Raw genomic sequence first — 22,228 nt, 5'->3', positions numbered from 1 at the left:
TCCAAGCTAGCAAGCGGTCCCTCCCTCCATCCAGCGAGGTCTGTAAGGAATCCATTCGTTTTCGTTTCCTTCTTCGCTGGAATTTATTGTGCTAGTAGCGTTCCTAGCGCTGTGATTGATCGTTTTCTCTCGTGATCCTTGCGCCAGGCTAGTTTCTCCGCTCCTTTTATCATCGTTGGAATGATTGTCCATAATTGGTATCGTTAGATTGAGTCACACAACTTTGGTGGCGCTGCGAGGCCTGGTAATTCTCACATTTGATCTTCGTATCGTAGCTCACCACTCACCACTTTTTTTTTCCTCCCTTGCTTTGCAGGATCGCTTGCTCGAGCACAAATCCGGCATGAAAAACCGAAAGCGATCCCCGCTTTCCTGCATGCGGGACATTGTGATGTGTAACAAACACGCGGGCCGTACGCGGTACGAAAAACGATCGATCTCTTGCGCGCCAGATCCAACGGCTGCTTTTAAGTTTTATGTTGTCAACGGGATATTCGGGATCTATTTGAGTTTTTAGGGCGATTTAGGGTTTTAGCGAATCCGGTAGCGATGCGATGGAGCTCAGCACCGCGAATTCCCAGCTTCCATCGCTTGGATCTGTTCTAGGCGGCTTAATGCTGGCAGATAAGCGCGAGATTAATCGCGCTTGCTTGCCGGGGTTTTCCAGCAGTAAGTTCTTCTATTTTTTCTTTCTAGAGGAGATTGATTTGCATTGAATGTATAGGCACGAATCAGCGCTTGATTTATTTGTTAGAACACGTGAAATGTCTCTCCAACGACGAGGGAACAATTGTGAAGATTTGTGTTACTCTGCTAAGAGACGTAAGTTTTTTTTTCTCTCTCTCTCGTTTATGGTTCTCATTTTTTTTTTTCTTCCTTCCGAATACCAGCCTAAGAACCGGAAGAAGGCCCTTCTTATAATTCAATGGCTGTTTCGAAAAGACGAAGCCTGGAATCCAGTTGTGAAGACTCTCACGCTCTTAATATGCTCCACGGAGTTTGATCGCCATATCAAGTTAGGGAGCTGTTTGGTCGTCAAAGAGCTGCTAGATAACATTTCGGGACAACGAGGTATGAATCCGCGGAAAGAAAAGATTGGGCTTTTGACTTACATGCGGCATCTAATCTCAGAGTTGGCGTCGAGGGAATTCCAGTCTGCGACGATATTCTCAACGTGCGTGCCTCACCTTGTTGGACTAGTTCGTGACGCCAGGTCCGATTTAGTTTCGATAAGTTGCGTTATCTATGCTGATATTTCAGTGTCAAGGACGGGAATAAGATACTTCCCACACGACTTACGATTGCAGCTGCGGATTGTGCGCTGGGAATCACCAAGTTTCTCGCCTGCGCACAAGACACGAATCTGGATACTAGTCTCTGGGATCAACGGGACAAAATATTGGCTCTCGTCTCTGAGCTCTACCAGGTACAATGCTTGTACACTACTTTGAGAACCTTTTTGTTTCACTTTATTCTTTCGAAGTGGAATTGCGACACACGTCTGTTGTATGCAGCCGGATTGATGCAGGTCCAAAATCATCTTCGTCAAATTGCAGCAAGTGAAGGTCAGAGCCAGTTTTACTTTTACAAGCGCTGACATGCTCAAGTTTTTGCAGATAAATTCCTTTCGAGCTCCGTGCTGAGATTATGCTGGAAAGAATACAGCAGCCTTTTGATTTCCGATGCACACACAGCATCTTTTCCATCTCAGAGTTTTCAAAGATTTTTGACGGGGCTACAGGTACTTTCGTCGTGATAAAAGCATTGACTTTTAGCTTGATGTTAGTGGTTCTATCACTTGTAAAGCACCATATGCCAGATGGGGATCGTGAAAGCGAAAAAAGCTGGTCTAAGATGCGTTGCTATTTTCTGACGTGCCTCGCTCTTTTACTTGGACATCTGGACGCTGACAAACTTGATTCCCTATCGCTTGATGATGGAGAATTGTCACGACTTCTTTTGTGCATGGTAAAAATCAATTTTATTTTCCTGATGTGGTCTTAACATTTACGCAGCTATCTAGAAACGAGAAAGAAACCGTGGTTATTGCAGTTGCGATATTGAGGTTTCTTCTGTCCAAATTCATAAACACCGAGAAGACGAGCAAAGATTTTATGGTCACATTTGAGAAGAGTTTAATGGAGGCTTTCTACAGAAACGAAAGGCCCTCAACCACGACCGTCAACTTTGTTGCAGAGTATTTTCTACTGTATCCTGTGTTGGCATTTGTTAGCATCCATGGTTCCTTCTTAACAGTTTTAGCCATCCATCGCCAGATTTACAAAGAGTGTTTCTTCTGATTGATTCGGAAAATCTCTGTCGGCGACAAAACGGTATTGACATCCTTGAAACACTAGTGCAAAGAGTTTGCGACTCAAAAGCTTTGAACACTTCGTCTCTAAGGTTCGAAAGTATCACATCAACTACTTGCGTTTATCTATCCGCTTTGACAGTCATATTCTTGCAACTCATTTGTTGAAGCGCGTCCACGATGGGGTACTCATGGATCGTACTAGTGCCTCAGCGTTGTTTGTAAAACTTGGTAAGCACGTATCACTTGAAAATTAACGTCTAATTTACTTCTACTGCACTATGATACCCAGATCCATCAGTTGTAATGCCTTCTCTTATCCAACTTCTATACGATCCCGATCAGAAAGCTCAACATTTTGCACGTTCAACGCTTCTTGCCATTTTAGAACACAATTCGGATCAACGGCAAGCAGTGTCTGTCCTCCTGGACTGTGTTCGGTGAGTGCATTAGCCGAATTTTTCTGATGGCTTACATGGCTGTGGTTTTTCAGAAATCTTTCTTTAGCTTCTCGAGCTGGAGAAGGTGGAACGAGTGTCCTCACCATAAAAACAGGTTATTTTTTTAGTTTCTTCACTAAAGCACTAAAGCTTCCTTTTTATGCTAGATATTGATCAAATAATGAGTCTTCTGCCATCTTGGGCTCCTTCGGTAAGTGCCAGATACTGTATTGGCTTATGGTTTAAAACAATACCTTGGAACAGGTGAAAAACTGGAACGTTTTGGCTATTTTCCTCCTTGAGAAGATGTTCAGTGATCCATCAAATCCTTTGCTTCCAAGGTTTCTGAGTGAAATCAGTAGCCACTTGGCTGATGTGCACCAACTCGTTTTCGCGCGCACGCTTCAAGAAATGTTGGAGGTTTCCACGTAAGTTCAGTCAAGAAAAAGAAAGAGCACGCGACATACTCGTGTTGCTTTTGTATGCAGCAACAAGAAGGACGTAGGCGATCAAAATCTCTTTCGGAATCTTAGTCCACTGCTTGTGTTGAAGCTACTGCCTTTGAGAGCTTATGATGCAATCGAATGTGAAGAGCTATACGCGCCTCTACAAGGCAAGCTTTATGATCATTTGTTGTTTCTTGTTTTACTAACTTACTGTCTCGCACAGGATTGCCACTAAGCTCCTCCATAACAGGCATGCTGATTGAATGGTATTGTCTTTACCAACGTGCGACCATTTCTCATTCTTACGTCTAACAGGATGTGTACCTCCGAATTCGATGATGTGCGGAAGCTTTCAGCCGAATTAAGTGGACGTCTTCTTCCTGAGGCAAGTGTATTCACCTCACTGTCTAAAATGATAACTTGTTTCCTTTCAGGTACTGCTCCCGCTGGTGATTGATATATTAAGAATCGCTATGAACAATATGGATATAGTGGCAGTTAAGTCGTGCTTGTATTCAATCTGCAGCTCACTTATGGTATTGGACTCTTTTTTAGTCTTGTAGACAGTATTAATCTAACGTGCTTCTACGCAGACGAGGGGTTGCCAGAACCTTTCCAATGACGTAATGGGGCAAATCAAAGCTCTCCTTACAACAATGTTGCTCTGGCCTACAAATTCAGAAGGTATATAAGTGCTCTAGTTTATACCAGAAAAACAAATGTTGACTTTGCATCATCTGCAGAAGTCCAGAAGGCACAACATGGCTGTATCGATTCTTTTGCTTTTATGATCCGTGCCGAGTTTAACACCTCAATGATTCAGATGATCGACAAAGGTACGAAAGATGGAAGAAGTTCCTTTCATTCTAATTATCGTTTTGCAGATGAAGGAAATAAGGTAGAGCGAGTTATAAATGGCGTTATGTCTTGCCTGCAAAATCGACCGTATGCCATAGCGACGTTGTGTGGCACGTCGCCAGCAGATTTTTGCAGCTCGGTTAGTATCCAGGACGCCACTTGTGTTGCTGCTCCGGTCAGTTTTAGAGTGTGCATGGCAAACGTCCTTATAAGTTCCTCCTCCAAGATAACAGCCAGCTCTCATGACGCATTCTTGTCAGTTATTCCGGTGGTCTCAGCGCTGCTTAAGGTTGGAACTTGAATTGGAAATCTTGTTCTAACGGGACTCTTACTTGCAGAGGGAAAGCGAATCTATAGTAAGAGCCGCGTGCGTTCAGGTGCTGTTTAGTGCGGTCTGTAACCTCAAGGAAGCAGCATCATTGCCCGCATACGCAAAGACTTTGCTCGATATCTCCCTCGATAGCCTGAACAACGACAAAGCGGCAGACGAGGTAGCAAAAGTAAATCTCGTTACTCTCAAAAGCTCCCGAAATCCCCTTCTGTTCCTATAGGAGAGGCTGGCTGGCGTGAAGCTGCTCGCTGCGCTCCTTGTGCACGAATCCATTCTCAAGGAAGGCGGTTCCTCACTGGTGAATGCTTTGCAAGTTCTCTCCAGAGTTTCCAGGGCAGACCCCTCGCCGGAAGTCCGCAAGCTCTGTGAGCAGCTTCTAAGCTGCGTTTCTTCCTGACTTCCATGTGTGAAGGTAAACGAAAATCGTTTTTTTTTTTTTTTTAATTAGTAACACCATTCAAGGTAACCGTTGTTGTTTGCTAGGTGAGAGTCGAGAGAAAAAGCGGTCCAGCGATCCTTTTGATCGTATCCTTTGCACCACCCAGCAAGATCAACATACCTGCCTTCTCCATAGACTTCGACAGTGACGATCCTCATGCCGCGGCAAGTGGAAGAGAAATCTCGTAGGTAATTATCATCGTTGCCAATGTAATCGTTAAGGTTGATATACGCTTTCTTTGGCCATCCATAGCTCCACTTGCAGCGAGCTCTCAAAAAACCTGACTTGTAGTACTTGTAGCTTGAGCAACTTGTTGAAAATGATCCACAGCTAGCCTGTTTCAAGCATGAAGTTTGAAAAGTTTTATCACAATTAGAAATCTACATAAGTGGGAAGGTGGTAAGATCAGCAACAGGATGATCCAGAGCATTTCTTCTCTCTGGTTTTCATGCTTTCCATGGAGTCCCGCTAGAAATACCAAAAAAGAAAAGATAGAAGTCAATATGTTTGATCACAGAATCGACATTTTTGCTGGAAGTTAAAAAAAGATTCAAATCTATGGTGAATTAAGAGAAATTATTTTATTCAAACAAACGAATCGAGAAGTATACAAGGGGCTGGAGCTCCAGAAGACCTCAAACAACATCGGTGAGAGCTCTCCCTTTTGTTTCGATTGGAAACGAGAAGATCAACGCAGCTGCCATGGCAGAGACGAGCGTGAAGAGCATAATGGCGAGGGAGTGGTGGCACGTCCTTACAAGCGCCACGGCTACCAGGGGACACAGAATGCCTCCGATCCTGGCGAAAGAGTTTGCGGTGCCCAAGCCCGTTGTTCTAGACGAAGTTGGATAAACCTTCACGAAAGAAGAACATGATCAGTGATGATCCAACGTAAAGTTACAATACAAGCTCACCTCCGGCGCGTATACGTATAAGATGGTGAAGGAGCCCATGATACAAGCTCGAGCTCCAAACAAGAGGAACGTAGTGACGCCTTCCGGTTGGGGACTAACCAGCGGCGATAAGAAGAGGCCACAGAAAATAAACAGGACCGCCATGGACACCTTCCGGCCATAATAGTCGACCATTGCTGCCGCGATCATCAGTCCAGGAAGCTCTGGAGAGAAACAACGTAAGATCAAAACCGCAAGAGCTTTGAGACGAACTTACCAGCACAGCTTGTTATCAAAACATCTCGAAAAACTGGATCTTTGGAGTCGCCGGAGTGAAGGAGCGGCGAATTTTTTCTCGCGGGGGAGGCGAGCTTACACCTCGTCTGCTGGCTGCTCAGCTGCGACGCCAGCAAAACCAGCCCGTAATAAGTAAAAGCGTTTGCAAAGAAAACCAACCAGAGAAGTATGGTGGATCGCAGCAGTGGAGGCGAGAAAAGCACCGCAAACTTGGAGAAGAACTGGATCGGGGGGTCTTTCGCCGCGATCACTGCGTTGCTGCCGGGAGTGGGAGTTTTTTCACACAGGAGCTGCGTGGCTTCCAGCTCCACCCCCTCCTCGTCGTGCTTGTCACCGGAGCAAACAAATCTCCCCTGCGGAAGCTCCAGCTTGTTTGCAGCGGCCATTTTCTTGAGAATAGCCAGCGCGCTGGCGGTGTCTCCTTTTGCCGCATAGTATCTCGGTGACTCTGGTACCAAAGGATAGAAGATCAGTAGGAAAAGGAGCGGGGTGGACGAAACTCCCAGCAGCCATCTCCATCCCAGCCTCGGCATTATAGTCTCAAAGAATAGAAAAAAAACGAAAGGGAAAAAGAAAGATGGTGAGAAAAAGCGCGAGATAAATTACTTACGCGTACCCAAGCTAGAATGGCCTCCAGGATCGAGCCAAGCGTCCAGAAGACCGAGAAGATCACCATCAAAGTCCCGCGGTTTGGAGCTGGAACAAACTCCATGAACCACGACGACACCACCGGGCCGCCGCCAAGCCCGATCCCAACCAGAGCTCGCAGGAAGAGCAGCGCGTAGTAATTTGGAGCGAAGGAGCTCAAGAATCCGGCAATGAAGGTAATCACGGCTGTCGCAAAGAAGCCAATCCTGTGCCACGGATCTTAGCTCCAAAACTATGGAAAAAATAGTTTTTTCTGAAGAAATCATACCTCCTTCCTTTGGAATCGGACAGCACACCCCACGAGTAAGCCCCGATCATCATCCCCGCGAAGACGACGCTGGAGATGGCGCTCTCTTGCCGCGGGGACAAATCCCAGAGCTGCTCCACGGCCGGGCCGACGAAGGACAGGAGCATCATCTCCATCGCCTCCGCCATCCACGACATACCTGCGTAGACGAGGATCAAGCACTGGAATCGCCCAAACCCTAACGACTCGATCGCGTCGTCCAGGGTGAAGACGCGCTCTTCCTCCATTCAGGAGGCGAGAGAAAATGTGAGCTCAACACACCCTAAATCTAGCCTGTTTTGACCAAATGGTGTGCCAAGTCAGCCCTAAAGTAAAAGCCCCACGTTCAAGGCATATTACCATTCGAAAGAATGTTGGCGAGCAAGACGTAGGACGCACCGTCTTTGGGTTCCAAACCAAGAGCGCTCGTTGGAACATCGCGATTGCCTTTGATAGTAGCACCACCGCTGCTACACGATCCAAGCAGGGATCTCCAATCCATGGCGTCGGCCACAAACGGCATGCTCGCGACGAGATCCAGCGCTCGCTCCAGATGCCCTGCCCGGCCCAGCAGATTGATCATACTGTTGTAGTGCTGCTTGGTCGGGGCCAGCCCAAAGTCGTAGATCATCGAGACGAAGGAGCTCCTCGCGGACTCAGTCCCGCCAGTGTGGCTGCGAGCGAGCAGCGCGAGCACGAAGGACATGGAGTCCGGGGATTCCACCGCTAGGAGACTGTGGAAAGCTTCCGTCGCTGCGACTCCAGAGTCCTGGCTCGAGGTGGCAAACGCGGCGAGGATCGAGTTAAACGAGACGAGGTCTCGCTCGGGCATTGAATCGAAGAGCTCCTTTGCGCTGGCAAGATCGCGGTTGAGGGAGAATACCCACAGCATCGTGTTCCAGGTAATGAGGCTCCGTTGTGGCATCCGGATGAACATTTGCCTGGCGTGGTTGAAGAAACCTCTCTGGGCGTAGACGATTAGCATCACTGTCTGGGAGATGAGGTTCGTCTCGGGCATACTAGTGATGAGATCGCAGGCATCTCCTAGATGCCCGTTCTGGGCATAGGCTGAAAGCATTGCAGTTGACAAGATCAGATCTCTCTGGGGCGAACTTTCAAACAAGGTTTTGGCGGCCTCAATATGGCCGTTTTGCGAGAACGCTGCCAACAATGTTGTTGACGAGATCAAGTTCTTCTCAGGCATGGAATCAAAGAAAAGTTTCGCTCGTTCTAATTGCCCATTTTCGGTATATGCAGCGAGCATCGAATTCCAACAAGCAATATTCTTGTGTGGAATCTGGTCAAACATTGTCTTCGCACGGTCAACATGACTGTTTGAAGAATAAGCTCCTATCATACAGGTCGACGAAATAACGTTGACTTCCGGCAATGAATCAAAGATTGTTTCCGCTTCGTACATTTGCCCCGATTGGGCATATGTGGTAAGCATAATATTCGAAGAAATTAGATTCCTCTCCTCCATGGATCTATAAAGATGCCTAGCCTCTTCGATTCGGTCGCTTTGTACATACGCAGCCAGCATGGCATTTGCCGTCGTAATATTCCGCAGCGGCATCGAGTCAAACATCCACTTGGCATCCTCCAAGTGGCCGTTCTGGGCATACCCCGCCAGCATGGCATTCCACGTGGCCACATCGCGCTCGGGCATCTGCTGGAACAGCCTCCGCGCGGCATCCAGTCGTTGGTTCTGGGCAAATCCGGACAGCATCGCATTCCACGTCACCACATTCCTTTCGGGCATCCAGTCGAATATCCTCTTGGCATCTTCCAGCCGGGTGCCGTGCGCGTAGGCCGCCACCATCGCAGTAAGGAGCACAAGGTTGTGCCGAGAAGATTCCTGGAATACTTTCTTGGCATCTTCCAGATCCCCGCTTTGGGCATATGCGTTGAGCATCGCGGTCGTGGAGACCAGATCCCTTTCAGGCATCTCGTCAAAAAAAATCTTTGCCAGATCGATCTTAGCGATTAGCGTGTAAGACTTTAACAAAGTTGTCCACGAAACTAGGCTGCGAAGGGGCATAGAATCGAACACCAACCTTGCCTCAAGAATATGCCCGTTCTGGGCATATGCCGCGAGCATGGAGTTCCACGAGATAAGATTCCTCTCCGGCATGGAATCGAATACGGCGATGGCCCGGCTAAGATCTCGGGAATATGCGGCGAGCATCGTGTTCCACGAGACGATCGTCGTGCCGTGCATCTCACGGAAGAGCTGTGTGGCGGCATCGATCTGTCCATTCTTGGCATATGCGGAGAGCATGAGATCCCACGAGAAGCAATCCCTGTCGCCCAGGGCGATGCCGTCGAGAATCTCCCGCGCCCTGCCAGTGCTCCCGCACCGCCCAAACATCTCCAGGCGCTTGTTGGCCAGGAATCGATCGGCATCGCCGTAGCGAGCGCGGACGTGGGCGTCGAGCTTGTCCGCGGCGGCGAGATCCGTGCACGAATCGAGGAGCTTGATGCATTCCCTGCGATCCATCCACCCATGAAGAATGCCGCGAGAACTTTTGGCGCCAAGAACTTGGGATTTAAATTTGAGCTAGAGCTCTTAGATTGAGAGGCTCCACGAACGCGGGAGCTCCGCCCCAGACCTGGTCGCTGATGAATCGCGCCGCCTGGTGTGTGGGATGGAAATCCCAGAAGAGGTACTTGGATGGGACGTGGCACAGGAATGGCGCATCGCGTCCGCAAGGAATCATCGCATTGTATGCTCCACCGCCACAGCAGTTCTTCTGCGTCTCCTCAAATCCTGCGATAAAGAAAGAAAAATCTCTCGATCGATCCAATTTCCTCGAAATCCTACCGTATTTCGTGCCATTGTTGATCATGTCGAGGAAGAAATCGTAGGGCTTGACGAGGATGATCTTCGCGTCCGTGAGATTCTTCGTTAGCTCCTGGAAGAGCTGCGCCAGCTTCGTGTTGAATGCCAGCGCGAGCTGGTTTGATTCCTCCAAGCAGCCGGTGGCATTGTTGGTGATCTCCTGGAGTAATCGCAGCGACGGCGTGCATCCCAGAGGCCCGATTCCAGTGATGACGATCTTCCTGGCACCGGATTGATGCAAAGCCTGCTCGATCAAAGCAAGAATTTAAGAGCTCTTTTGTGTCGATTGAACCGATGATCCCAATCCTTGCTCTTTTCCTTACCAGCAGAGATTTTTGGTACTCGCCGAGGAGGAGATCGACGTATTGCTGGGGGTTGAAAGCCTGCTGGGCGGATCCATTTAGGAGGTATCCTCCCAGAAGATCATTGCTGCCAGTGACAAGCAAGAAGATGGAAGCCGGGATAGAGAGCTCCCTAGGTTTGCGTCTCTTCACAAACTCCTGGAATTGCCGGACTTGGGCATTTAGAGGGATGAGATCCTGCAGAAACGATCCAGGAATCAAAACGAAAATCCAAGATCCCTCTCTCAATCAATCACCAACATTGTCTGGATTGTTCGAGATCCCACTCCCGGACGATGCAAAGTTCGCCCCTTGCGAGAAATTCGATCCTGGCTTGAGAAACGGTGGCAGCAGTGCGAGTCCCAGCAATCCAGCTGCGCTCAACCAAATCAAAGTCAAGAATTTCTATAGACAAACTAAAGAAAATTCTTGCGCACCCAAGAAATCTGGAACTATTTTCCCGTTGCTGAACCGCCCAGTGGGCTTGTGGAAGAATGTCTCGCCGTAGGGATCGAAATTCGCCGCGTTGGGCACTCCAGCGATGAACACATTGGTTCCAGCATCGACAAGGGAGTCGCCAAACACAAACATGGCGCGCGCGGCCGCCACCGCGGCACCATTCCCCGCGATCCAGCACAAGATCACGAATAAGAACACCATCGCCATAGCAGAGCCAAAAGAGAAGCAAACGCAACCTCGAATCAAATCGGCAGAGCAAAGAGCTCTGGAAATGGCATAAGAACAAAGGAGATGCGCAGTCAGCATTCCACGTCAGATTTCCAAGACGCGTCAGACAGGGACGGAGAATAATTACGGCATTTCCTACCGTACAAGTTAATGTACACGTGAAGAGAATTTTTAGGGTTCTTCGTGCCAGTTCGACCGAATCGATCGAACTTCCCATCGATTTAGGGGCTCTCGTCTCCGGCGGCGTCCTTCTTGGAGCTCCCAGTGCCAGTCTTCTTCGGTAGCAAGACATTGTGGATGTTGGGCAGCACGCCGCCAGCAGCAATAGTGACGCTGCCCAAGAGCTTGGAGAGTTCTTCGTCGTTCCTCACGGCGAGCTGGATATGCCGTGGAACAATCCTGTTCTTCTTGTTATCCCTGGCCGCATTCCCGGCCAATTCGAGCACCTGGAGATGGAGATGGAGTGACCCAATCAGCACGATTGATTCAAAAGAATGAAACAGGGAAGAATTTCAGCGCGATTGATTCGAGACATGGAAAAGAATGAAATAGGGAGGGGAGAACACGAGAGATTTCACTCACCTCTGCCGCCAAGTACTCGAGAACCGCGGCGAGATAGACTGGCGCTCCAGCACCAACACGCTCGGCATACTTGCCCGCCTTGAGAAATCTGGCGATCCTACCCACTGGAAACTGCAATCCGGCCTTGGAACTCCTCGAAGTAGCCTTCTTCCCGGCGGATTTACCCCGACCTCCTCCTCCAGCAGCCATGGCAAACCCTACGCGCTCTCGAATCGATCGTTTCCTTCTTGGGAGTGAATTCCCCTGGGCGCTCCTCAAAGTCTATATAGGAAACCGGGGAGCCAATCAGGAGGCAGCGCTCCCCTCGACTGGGATCGAGCCCTGCCGCCGTCGGATCCAGGCGAAATCCGACGGCCCAGATCCGGATCCGGGGCCTCGTACGGAAGCGGGGAGTTAAGGCTCTGCCGTACGAGAGCCCTAATTCCCGCGAGACAAGGGGGCAAAGGTGCGCAATTTGGAGAAATTTGTTTGCTCAGCTCGCAGCTTGACACGACAGGGACATCAGATGATTGATTGACGACGCTTTTGATGGAGGGCGCACAATTGGATACATTATTGTTGGCCATAAACCATGCCCTGGGCCCGAAAGGATCTATCGTGTGTTTGTGTATGTTTCGTGAATAGTTTTCGAACAGGATCAAGTGCGTGTTCTCTTCTCTCTCCTCGTCAGCGCCATCCGACGGCCCCGGGCGCGCCACGTGCCCGTCAACGCCTATTAGCTGTGGGCGGACTGCGCGAAGACACTCCCTTGGACGTTGCTCTCGCGGATGGCTCTTCGCTTCCCCCAGAGGATTCTCTCCTGTCATCATTCTCGAGGGGATTTAAGAGCGCTCGTGTAGAATTTCTCCTCCGCGCCAAGTTTTCCAGCTTCGGGCGTGATGGTTGAGCAGGATCATCGCCGTCTCCAGCACCAGCCATTCCAAGACGAGGCCTCGTTTAGCGTCTCGCGATCTCGCTTCGTCACGCCGCCGGAGATGAAGCCGCAGTACCGGATGCCCGCGCAGCCGGGCATGGGCGATCCTCCTCACTACAGCAACTTTCAATTCCAGCAGTTCCACCAGAGCTGTTCACCGCCAGGTACGCACAATCGATCCATCCATCCCTCCCGGAAGAATCCCCGGCTTTGCTCGAGCATGGAGGAAGTAAGCTTCTCTCCTCTGCACAGGCAGGCCGAGCCTAGATCGGAGAATCCTCCTCGATGACAGTGAAGCGCCCGATCAGCAATTCCCCGGGCTGCTCCAGGACGACGAATCCATATGGAATGAGATAGTGGGAGCCCCAGGACACACCGATCAGTCGAGCTATCACCAGGTAAATCACGCCACAGCTTTGCAGCTCTTTCTCAAAGTCCACGTATGATAAGTTTATATATCAGACGGCCGTGTATCAATCCAGGAACTTCGATTTCCATGGCATGGTGCCGGCCGCGCAGAGCTCGCGAATCTCGCAAATCTCGCAGCAGCAGCAGCAGCAGCAGCCATGCTCGATCATCTCGCCGGTTCCAAAGCCGCGAATGCGATGGACACCGGAGCTACACGAGCGATTCGTACGAGCAGTGGAAGAACTGGGTGGTGCCGAAAGTAAGCTCCTCTCCCCAATTGTTTTCTCTTTGGTGCTGGGCGAGAATCTTACGACTGTCAATCGTTTTCGACATGACCCCGCACAGATGCCACACCAAAGTGTATTCTAAGGGTCATGAATACGTACTCGAGCGTGGACGGGGTCAACATTCTTCACGTAAAGAGTCATCTCCAGGTCAGCTTTTCTCTGTTTTTTTTTTTTGTTTTTGTTTGTTTGGTTTTTGTTTTTTGGTTTTATTGGGTTTTTCCTGTTTTTGATTTTATTGTAAGAGAACTTTCGGATTCGCTTCTATTTATACTTTTTAATTTAAAATATTTTTTTACAGAAGTACAGGCTAGTCAAAGATCTTCCACCCAGCCCCGTTGGTACGAATGATCAACTGTTTTTTTTCTTTCTTCTGTTTTTTTTTCCTTTCGGATGGTCCAATATTTTGTGCGTTTTTGGCCCACAGCAAAACAGCAGCAATCTAAGCAATGTTCGCTGGAGCTCCCATCATTGAACGTAGAAACGTACGTTATACGTAGACGTGAGATTACTCGACTAGGAAAACTCTTTGAAAACTCTTTTCACTTTTTTTTACTTTAACTTGTTTCTCTCTTTCTCAGTGGGCTGCAGATCACCGAGACACTGCGCTTGCAGCTCGAAGTCCAAAAGCGACTCCACGAACAGCTCGAGGTTCTCTGCACAAATTTCTCGTGGTCTTATCGAATTGCTCGTAAACCTTGGCAGATTCAAAGAGATTTGCAGAAGAAGATCGAGGACCACGGAAGATACCTCGAGAGAATGTACAGCAAGACGGAGGAGGCGACGCGATCGTGTCACAAGAATTCGGACGAGCCCTCGCCCGGTCCTCAAGAACAAGAACAGCGCAAACACCGTCAAACTTGCGACGATCAGATCCACCAAGCCTCGGGTACCACGACGAGCACAGCCGATTCGTTCCAGCCGCCACTCAAGAAATTAAAACCATCGCAAGAACAGGAGGAGCTCCAACCCGTGGGAGACGAGGACGTCGATTTTTCCGAACTCTGGAAGTTCACATGAAGAAAAAATATTTTGTCAGGAATGGGATTCGAACCCATGCCCTTGCGGACTAGTACCTGAAACTAGCGCCTTAGACCAACTCGGCCATCCTGACTTTACGTGTAAATATCACCATGGTATAAGTATTTGACTGGAAATACTTTTACTTTTTAAAGCATGTGTAATGGTTTAAAGTATAGTATGATCCTCCATTAGGGTTTATGGAATGGCGGCTCTGGCTCCCTCGTCCCGCAGCATTGCTGTAGCTCTGATCTCGGGGGATCGATCTAGGGCGGCGCACTTGGCTGTGAGGATCCCGATCTCGAGAGCGAGTAGAGTGGCGGCGATGGCTTGCTCCTCGTCCGGGAATGTAGCAGCAATCGCCAGCGAGCAGGCGCATTCTAGCGCTCCAGCGATCCGGCAGAAGCTCAACAAGGTGGTTCTAGCGTACAGTGGGGGCTTGGACACGTCCGTGATCGTGCCGTGGCTGAGGTAATTTGGATCTCATGCAGCGATTTCTTCTTTATTGAGAGTTTTGGCTTTGTTTTTCTGGATCAGGGAGAACTATGGCTGCGAGGTTGTGTGTTTCACAGCTGATGTTGGGCAAGTAAGCCAATCTCGTGTTTTCATTTTCTGCCGGTTCTTAGCATTTCTTTTTTTCTTCCTTGCCATCTCTGTTCTGCTATTTCCAGGGCCTGGGCGAGCTCGAAGGGTTGGAAGCTAAAGCGAAGGCAAGCGGTGCAAGCCAGCTGATCATCAAGGACTTGAAAGAAGAGTTTGTGAAAGACTTTATCTTCCCTTGCTTGCGAGCTGGTGCCGTGTACGAGAGGAAGTATCTGCTTGGAACTTCGATGGCTCGCCCTGTAATTGCAAAGGCAAGTTTGTGAAAGTGAGGAACTGCTGTATGGTCATTGAGCTCGTGCTGGTTTTTGTGCAGGCCATGGTTGATGCTGCAAAGGAAGTTGGAGCTGATGCCGTTTCTCACGGTTGCACAGGGAAAGGAAACGATCAGGTAACAAAGTTTCGTTTTTCTTTTTTGTCCTCTCTTCGTATACATGAGAAGTCGTTTCCTCGTGTTTCTGTAGGTGAGATTCGAGCTAACGTTCTTCGCATTGAACCCGAAGCTAGCTGTTGTTGCGCCCTGGAGAGAATGGGACATAAAAGGCCGCGAAGACGCCATAGAGTATGCAAAGAAGCACAACGTACCAGTGCCCGTGACGAAGAAATCTATCTACAGCCGAGACCGCAATCTCTGGCACATTAGTCATGAGGTATCGCAAATCTCCTTTTTGTTGCGTGACTTAACGACGAGCGACCTCTTTTCCAGGGAGACATTCTCGAGGACCCCGCGAACGAACCCAAGGAGGACATGTTTGTCATGACTACAAATCCAGAGAAAGCTCCTGATACGCCAGAGTAAGCTCTCCCTCAGTCTCCTTCACTGAAAGAAAGCTCTTCGTCCCAGGTACCTGGAGATCAGTTTCGAGAGAGGCCTGCCAGTCACGGTGAACGGCAAGGCTCTGTCCCCCGCCAAACTCCTGGAAGCGCTCAACGATGCCGGAGCCAGGCACGGCATCGGGAGAGTGGACATGGTGGAGAACAGGCTCGTCGGCATGAAGAGCCGCGGAGTGTACGAGACACCCGGTGGAACCATCCTGAGCCTAGCAGCGCGGGAGCTGGAGTCGCTCACGCTGGATCGCGAGACGATGCAGATGAAAGACACGATGGCGCTCAAGTACGCGGAGCTGGTGTACGCAGGGCGATGGTTTGATCCTCTCCGGGAGTCGCTGGACGCCTTCATGGAGAAGGTGACGGAGACGACGAGCGGCAGTGTCAAGCTCAAGCTGTTCAAGGGGTCGGCGGTGGTGGCCAGCCGGACCAGCCCGTTCAGCCTCTACAGGCAGGACATATCTTCGTTCGAGGAGGGCAGTGGGATCTACAACCAGGGTGACGCTGCCGGATTCATCCGCTTGTATGGCCTTCCCACTCGCGTCCGAGCAATGCTTCTGGAGAAATGAGAGAAAGAACAGGCATGGAAGTTCTTCGTTGTTTTGATATTGTTCTTGTGTTTTTGATATCCGGAGTGGAAGAATCGAATGCTTTGCAATGTTTCTTGGGAACTGAAAGAAAGTTATGGAAGTTGTTTGTGTTCTAAGTTTGAGGAATCAAATGCTTTGGTTTACAAGCTAGAGCTCTTTTTCCAATCTAAGTTGTGCCATCTCTCAAACGCAGCAACGTCGCGATTCTTCCACGCGATGGATCCTTTCGGTGGAAGATGAGGCAGCACAAATCTTTCATATGCCTCCACGAATTCCATGGAGTCTGTCGACGTCGCAAGGTTCACGTCCTCCTTGCCTCCACCGCTGAGAACACCAACAAAGCATTCTGGAAGATTTGCAGGAACGATCGGACCTCCGCTGCTACCATCCAGAACCGAGGCACTGATCTCCAGCCTCGATCCGGCCGAGCTCTCCAAACACCCCGGCGAGCACAGGAGCTCTCCGGTTCTAAAGTCCGCGAACGTTTCCTTGAGCCGATCAAAGAGCTCCTCCTTGGTGGCGATGTCCATCTTCTTCGTCGCCACCTCGCGGTAGCGCTCCCACACGCCGTGCCCCGCGGTGCCAAGCACCAGCTCCTCGCTCGCCATGCTCAAGAGCTCCACCATGGAAGGATACGAGAACGCCACCACGAAAGGCCACGAGGCGGGAACTTCGCCGGGAGAGCAAGGCAGGAAGAAGGATCCATCACTCTCGGCGCTGGCGGCCTCGAAGCACGAGAAATCCTCGCTCGCCACTAAAGCCCGAGCCGCGCAATCGAATCCAGTGCCGCGGAAGGAGTTTGGAGTGACGAAAGCGCCAAGACAACCAAGAACACTACCATGATCGGCTGATACATAGCTGGCCGAGAGCGCGATCTGGATGTGACCGCCCTCCATCGATCGAAAGGGCGGCGTGACAAAGAAACCGCTAAAGAATCTCGTGAGTTGATGTGATGATCCTCGAAACACAGCGTCTAGCACGATATCTATCCCCAGAGTGGGATCTCTCGCGAATGGGCGAGAAGGGCTGTCAGCTCCAGGCTCGTGATCGGTCACCACCGACTTGGTAAACCATCAAATAAAAATGAATTTGAAGCTTCTCACAACTTTACAATGTGAACTGAAAAAGAATTTGATATTCCGACTTAAACCCCTGAATAACATGTTCAAGTAATATAAGCTAGAGCAAAAGATAAATTTCACATATACTTGTTGAGTTTTATTTCTTGACGATCACTTGTTACAACTAAAACGATGGCAGTGCCTTGCCTTCGATAAAGTGTTGGAACAAGGTAAGTGACTCGCCAGGTTTGTCAAATGGAGGCTGATGTCCAGCACCTCTTACTGTCGCAAATGTCATTTCTGAGTACACTTCTGTCCATCCACCAACCTGCAGTTTAAAAGAGTTGTCTAGTATACTCCAGGCACTCAACAAAATTTAGTTGACGCTTACCTGATTTGTGTAGTTCCACCCATACCATGGAGTAACAACAGTGAGATTGAGTGCTTTGATCCAGCTCCTGGTTGACAGCGTTGAAACGACAGCATCCAAATCCCCGCTGTGTTTTACACGTGTGTTATAAGCTATAAGCACTTCAGATTGTTGTATTGTAACTCACAGACCTGTAAATCCAGATTCTCAAGCCACTCTTGAACAAATGTTGGTATACGGGGAGCATTGAACGCTCTCTATCTAGTGTCGAGTAGTTCCTGTCAACATCCGGGCTGCAAAAAACAATTTCAAAATCAAAGCTTTCAATATCCAGTTTTGCACTAAACGCTTACTTGCAGAACTGCCACCGAACTGGTCTCCTCTCGACGTGCAAGGCGGCTTGAACATCCTGGCGGTTGAGATAAGGTGTCACAGAATCAAGGCAAGCCTCGTCATCTGGTCCGGAAAGTAAGTTGCATGCTGGTGCATAGATGTTGTAAGGAGTAATGTAGGCAATCAGGTTCTGGATCTGGGAGGTGACATTTCTACATCTCGCTATTGATTCGTCATCATTCCTCCTACAGTAGGTCTTCTCTTCTTGGTAAAGCTCCTCAGAAATGATTGAATGCGAGTACAAGTTCTCAATGTTACCAGGACCGTCATAGTCGACGTCCGTGGAAGGATTACCAATCTGAATGTATGAAAATTAGCTTCTTTCAATGTAGTGTGTAGTGTAAGAGTGAACGTACAGCAAACCCCTTCAGGTTGATACGATTTCCATTTTGCTCATTATGTGAAATGATTTGCGATGCCAACGTTGGTATGTAATGTCCTTCAGGGAATCAAGTGTTACGTACTGTGCAAACCTCAAGTATGCATACCTGCAAAGCTTTCTCCAGCAATGAAGAAGTCATTCTGTTTATACTCAGGGAACTTTGTGAGAAATTCGAGCAGAAACAGCAAAGTATCGCTGGCTGCATCCCAAACACGTTTTATGAGAAGTTGAGAACCACAAGCAAGTGGTATAGTACCTGTTTGATCGTCTGTGTAATTTCCCCCATCAGAAAGCAAGTTTGTATATGAGAAACCGGTATTATAAGGGATCTCCAAACAGATGAGATTCACCGCTGCACATGAAATCGGATCAAGCAGATGAAACTCCTAGGATCTAGGAGAAGAAAAAACCTTTATTCCAAGAGTATGGATTGCGAACGAGCCCAGTGCCTGAGTCATTTGTGCTGAATGGACCAGTCTCTCCAAGAGCTCCAGCGCCAATGGATGAACATCCCGGTCCTGCAGAAACGTACAAATATTACAAATGCTGCGTATCATTTTGCAAGGATCAAAGAAGCACCTCCAGTGAGCCATAATACCAACGGCAAGGAAGACGCATTTGGGTGATCTGCTTCGAAGAACCAGTAGAACAGCGCACGTCCAGCTGTGGCGTTTATCTCAATTTGACCAGCGTACTGCTTAAATCCAACTTCTGGTTGCCCAGGAAGCCCTTGCACAAGGTGCGAAGGGTCTGCAGCCAATGCCAATGCAACCTGGAGGAGCACAAGAAGAAGATGAATCCATGTCCTCATAGCTCTCACGAGTGGATGAAGCTTACCCCTTCATTGTCACGTTTGCGCAATTCTTATAGTCAACAAACCGTGTTGGATCAACCTGTCGTCTGGAGCCGAATTCAAAACATCTTTCAAATTTGGAGACTTCCGCAGCCCAAATCCTCGTGCAAGGTTGCCACTTCTGAGTCTGTGGAATCCAACGCTTAGCTACAAACTTCAAGGTTACTTACACAGTAAATTAAGTTTGGGGACCTGTTCTTCTGACGTGCTTTCATCCTCGAAGAAATGCCTTGTTCATGCTGACAACATCTTGACAAGCGATGTTACTCTGAGCTGAGTGCATTCCGATAACGATATTCTCACCAATTCTGCATCCTTGCCCGGGGCTGTGGCAAACAATGGAAAACCTACTCGCTTACAGCAAATGGACGCTCTTACGGCTGGAAGCTGCCAGATGAAGGCGCCGGCTGTGTCAAAACTACGAAGAGTACTATCTGATGATTGAGAGAAACGAAGGCGCTAGGGTAACACTATGCAATAAGCAAATAAGCAAGGCTGCAAGAGCAATTACAAGTACACATCAACACTCTAAAATAATTGAGTGCATGCACTCAAAGATCTTGAAGTCACAGATCTTCATTGTTGTATTGATAAATATTGTTCATTGCAGATGTCATACACACAGTTATCAATCATCATAGCCTGAAAATCAGTATAAACAAAGCCAATTTTATATATATATATATATATATATATATATATATATATAAACTTTAAAGTAATTAAACAATCACTTACCAGGAACAGTTACCTGACATTTGATTTACAACATTTGCACGACCGTAGCAGGATTCAACTAATTTTATGAAGATATAGTCGTTCGTAACATGGTGGACAGCATCTGGAGATTACAAGTAGTTGCGAATTCACTAGAAGATCATTATTAGAAGGCCTCAGCTTCCCGCCATCCCAATGCGAGTCCACCAGCAGACGCCAAGAGCCAGCACCTCATTGTGCTTAATCTGGACAGGTACATGTTTAAGTAGCATAAGCTACAACAAGAGATAAAATTTCAAATGTACTAAACAAATGTTGAGTTTTATTTCCTGACAATCCCTTGTTACAGCTAAAACGACGGCAGTGTCTTGCCTTCGATAAAGTGTTGGAACAAGGTAAGTGCCTGGCCAGGCTTGTCAACTGGAGGCTGATGTCCAGAGCCTCTTACTGTCGCAAATGTCATTTCTGAGTACACTTCAGTCCATCCACCAACCTGCAGTTTAAAAGAGTTAACTAGTATACTCCCGTTCAACAAGATTTAGTTGATGCTTACCTGATTTGTGTAGTTCCACGCATACCATGGAGTAACAATAGTGAGATTGAGTGCTTTGATCCAGCTCCTGGTTGAAAGCGTCGAAACAATAGAATCCAAGTCCCCACTATGAATGACATGTGTTAAAAGTGCTTCAGATTGTTGTCTTGTAATGTAATTCACAAACCTGTAAATCCAGATTCTCAAGTCACTCTTGAACAAACTCTGGTATACGGGAAGCATTGAACGCTGTTTATCTAGTGGCAAGTAGCTCCTGTCAATATCCGGGCTGCCAAAAACAATATGATAATCAGCTTTCAGTATCCAGTCTTGGATTAAACGCCTACTTGCATAAACGCCACCGAACTGGTCTTGTCTCGACGTGCAAGGCGACCTGAACATCCTGGCGATTGAGGTAAGGTGTCACAGAATCAAGGCAAGCCTCATCATCCGGTCCTGAAAGTAAGTTGCATGTTGGTGCATAGATGTTGTAACGATCAATGTAGCCAGTCAAAGCAAAGATCTGGGAGCTAGCATTTCCACATCTAGCTAATGCTTCGTCATCGTTCCTCCCCCTCCCACAGTAGGTCTTATATTCTTGGTAAAGCTCCTCAGAAATGACTGAATGCGAGTATAAGAACTCAATGTTACCAGGAGCGTCATAGTCATCATTGTCCGTGGAAGGATTACCAATCTGAAATTATGAAAATTAGCTTCTTCCAATGCAGTGTAGTGTAAGGGTGAACGTACAGCAAACCCCTTCAGGTTGATACGGCTTCCATTTTGCTCATTATGCGAAAGGATTTGCGATGCCAGCGTTGGTATGAAATGTCCTTCAAGCAATCAAGTGTTAACTTACACTGCTGAACTCAAGTATGCATACCTGCAAAGCTTTCTCCTGTAATGAAGAAGTCATTCTGTCTATACTCAGGGAATTTTGTGAGAAATTCGAGCAGAAACAGCAAAGAATCGATGGCTGCATCCCAAAGACCACGTTTTGTAAAAATCGCAAGCAAGTGATACAGTACCTGTTTGATTGTCTGTGTAAAATCCCCCATCAGAATACAAGTTTGTATACGAGAAACCGGTATTATAAGGGACCTCCAAAAATATGAGATTCGCAGCTGCACATGAAATCGGGTCAAGCAGATGAAACTCCTAGTTTTAGGAGAAGAAAGAAAAACAAACCTTGATTCCATGAGTACGGATTGCGAACAAGCCCAGTGCCTGAGTCATTCGTGCGGAACGGACCAGTCTCTCCAAGAGCTCCAGCGCCAATGGATGAACATCCCGGTCCTGCAGAAACGTACAAACGTTACAAATGCTGCGTATCACTTTGCAAGGAACAAAAAAACACACCTCCATTAAGCCATAGTACCAACGGCAAGGAAGATGCATTGGGGTGATCTGCTTCATAGAACCAGTAGAACAGTGCACGTCCAGCTGTGGCGTTTATCTCAACTTGACCAGCGTACTGCTTAAATCCAACCTCTGGTTGCCCAGGAAGCCCTTGCACAAGGTGCGAAGGGTCTGCAGCCAATGCCAATGCAACCTGGAGGAGCACAAGAAGAAGATGAATCCATGTCCTCATAGCTCTCACGAGTGGATGAAGCTTACCTCTTCATTGTCACGTTTGCGCAATCTTTATAGTCAACAAACCGTGTTGGATCAAACTCTTCTTGCCACCTGTCGTCTGGAGCCGAATTCAAAACATCTTTCACTTCCGCAACCCAAATCCCCGTGAAAGGTTGCCACTTCTGAGTCTGTGGAATCCAACGCTTAGCTACAAACTTCAAGGTTACTTACACAGTAAATTAAGTTTGGGGACCTGTTCTTCTGGCGTGCTTTCATCCTCGAAGAAATGCCTTGTTCATGC

General features: G+C 48.3%; 8 protein-coding genes and 1 non-coding gene across 14 annotated transcripts; 3 read left to right on the top strand and 6 right to left on the bottom strand.

Annotated features, from left to right (window-relative positions):
* The first annotated feature begins 540 nt into the window (after window positions 1-540).
* Window positions 541-5,172, top strand: LOC9629609. 2 transcript variants are annotated; one of them, XM_024680353.1, is made up of 25 exons: window positions 541-669; window positions 725-822; window positions 891-1,071; window positions 1,132-1,213; window positions 1,261-1,426; window positions 1,484-1,565; window positions 1,617-1,741; window positions 1,807-1,968; window positions 2,016-2,209; window positions 2,263-2,403; window positions 2,454-2,542; window positions 2,604-2,751; window positions 2,805-2,866; window positions 2,919-2,962; window positions 3,016-3,179; window positions 3,240-3,364; window positions 3,421-3,463; window positions 3,513-3,582; window positions 3,632-3,733; window positions 3,791-3,881; window positions 3,941-4,033; window positions 4,082-4,344; window positions 4,394-4,546; window positions 4,607-4,798; window positions 4,870-5,172. In XM_024680353.1, exons 1-24 carry the CDS (start codon window positions 555-557, stop codon window positions 4,781-4,783), a joined length of 2,970 nt encoding a protein of 989 aa, XP_024536121.1. In that variant the 5' UTR covers window positions 541-554; the 3' UTR covers window positions 4,784-4,798; window positions 4,870-5,172. The 2 variants fall into 2 exon arrangements, with proteins under 2 accessions (XP_024536121.1, XP_024536122.1); XM_024680354.1 differs by having other exon boundaries at window positions 4,849-5,172.
* Window positions 5,173-5,382: 210 nt separating this feature from the next.
* On the bottom strand, window positions 5,383-7,265 carry LOC9629608 (organic cation/carnitine transporter 7). The gene is made up of 5 exons (XM_024680186.1): window positions 6,932-7,265; window positions 6,632-6,869; window positions 5,996-6,554; window positions 5,740-5,942; window positions 5,383-5,679 (listed from the first exon to the last, which is right to left on the bottom strand). Exons 1-5 carry the CDS (start codon window positions 7,195-7,197, stop codon window positions 5,461-5,463), a joined length of 1,485 nt encoding a protein of 494 aa, XP_024535954.1. The 5' UTR covers window positions 7,198-7,265; the 3' UTR covers window positions 5,383-5,460.
* A 30-nt stretch (window positions 7,266-7,295) lies between these two features.
* Window positions 7,296-9,449, bottom strand: LOC112348206 (pentatricopeptide repeat-containing protein At4g02750-like). The gene is made up of 2 exons (XM_024680339.1): window positions 9,096-9,449; window positions 7,296-8,912 (listed from the first exon to the last, which is right to left on the bottom strand). The coding sequence occupies exons 1-2, from the start codon at window positions 9,447-9,449 to the stop codon at window positions 7,296-7,298; spliced, it is 1,971 nt and encodes a 656-aa protein (XP_024536107.1).
* A 45-nt stretch (window positions 9,450-9,494) lies between these two features.
* Window positions 9,495-10,917, bottom strand: LOC9629607 (GDSL esterase/lipase 6). The gene is made up of 4 exons (XM_024680189.1): window positions 10,570-10,917; window positions 10,394-10,506; window positions 10,115-10,330; window positions 9,495-10,035 (listed from the first exon to the last, which is right to left on the bottom strand). The coding sequence occupies exons 1-4, from the start codon at window positions 10,895-10,897 to the stop codon at window positions 9,499-9,501; spliced, it is 1,194 nt and encodes a 397-aa protein (XP_024535957.1). The 5' UTR covers window positions 10,898-10,917; the 3' UTR covers window positions 9,495-9,498.
* Window positions 10,918-10,933: 16 nt separating this feature from the next.
* On the bottom strand, window positions 10,934-11,646 carry LOC9629995 (probable histone H2A.3). The gene is made up of 2 exons (XM_002975306.2): window positions 11,402-11,646; window positions 10,934-11,265 (listed from the first exon to the last, which is right to left on the bottom strand). The coding sequence occupies exons 1-2, from the start codon at window positions 11,588-11,590 to the stop codon at window positions 11,041-11,043; spliced, it is 414 nt and encodes a 137-aa protein (XP_002975352.1). The 5' UTR covers window positions 11,591-11,646; the 3' UTR covers window positions 10,934-11,040.
* Window positions 11,647-12,175: 529 nt separating this feature from the next.
* Window positions 12,176-14,165, top strand: LOC9629962 (protein PHR1-LIKE 1). The gene is made up of 8 exons (XM_024680188.1): window positions 12,176-12,478; window positions 12,567-12,712; window positions 12,777-12,981; window positions 13,068-13,156; window positions 13,308-13,347; window positions 13,434-13,491; window positions 13,588-13,657; window positions 13,712-14,165. Exons 1-8 carry the CDS (start codon window positions 12,280-12,282, stop codon window positions 14,024-14,026), a joined length of 1,122 nt encoding a protein of 373 aa, XP_024535956.1. The 5' UTR covers window positions 12,176-12,279; the 3' UTR covers window positions 14,027-14,165.
* Window positions 14,040-14,120, bottom strand: TRNAL-CAG. The gene has a single exon. It is a non-coding gene; the product is annotated as a tRNA-Leu (tRNA).
* Window positions 14,166-14,193: 28 nt separating the features above from the next.
* Window positions 14,194-16,157, top strand: LOC9629606 (argininosuccinate synthase, chloroplastic). Its single transcript, XM_024680187.1, has 7 exons — window positions 14,194-14,497; window positions 14,564-14,612; window positions 14,698-14,880; window positions 14,943-15,017; window positions 15,091-15,276; window positions 15,333-15,421; window positions 15,471-16,157. Exons 1-7 carry the CDS (start codon window positions 14,232-14,234, stop codon window positions 16,021-16,023), a joined length of 1,401 nt encoding a protein of 466 aa, XP_024535955.1. The 5' UTR covers window positions 14,194-14,231; the 3' UTR covers window positions 16,024-16,157.
* Window positions 16,158-17,236: 1,079 nt separating this feature from the next.
* On the bottom strand, window positions 17,237-21,961 carry LOC9629605 (putative serine carboxypeptidase-like 23). 5 transcript variants are annotated; one of them, XM_024680383.1, is made up of 9 exons: window positions 21,712-21,961; window positions 21,541-21,648; window positions 21,381-21,476; window positions 21,236-21,328; window positions 21,103-21,185; window positions 17,829-18,166; window positions 17,667-17,768; window positions 17,497-17,602; window positions 17,237-17,433 (listed from the first exon to the last, which is right to left on the bottom strand). In XM_024680383.1, exons 1-9 carry the CDS (start codon window positions 21,941-21,943, stop codon window positions 17,290-17,292), a joined length of 1,302 nt encoding a protein of 433 aa, XP_024536151.1. In that variant the 5' UTR covers window positions 21,944-21,961; the 3' UTR covers window positions 17,237-17,289. The 5 variants fall into 5 exon arrangements, with proteins under 5 accessions (XP_024536151.1, XP_024536150.1, XP_024536149.1 ...); XM_024680382.1 differs by lacking the exon at window positions 21,103-21,185 and adding an exon at window positions 18,225-18,307; XM_024680381.1 differs by lacking the exons at window positions 21,103-21,185; window positions 21,236-21,328 and adding exons at window positions 18,225-18,307; window positions 18,357-18,449.
* Between the last annotated feature and the right edge of the window lie 267 nt (window positions 21,962-22,228).

This window comes from Selaginella moellendorffii, unplaced genomic scaffold, assembly GCF_000143415.4.
Source record: "Selaginella moellendorffii unplaced genomic scaffold, v1.0 SELMOscaffold_27, whole genome shotgun sequence".
NCBI classification, from domain to species: Eukaryota; Viridiplantae; Streptophyta; class Lycopodiopsida; order Selaginellales; family Selaginellaceae; genus Selaginella; species Selaginella moellendorffii.
Note: the sequence above shows the minus strand (reverse complement) of the source record. Positions and strands in the feature narration are given on the sequence as shown.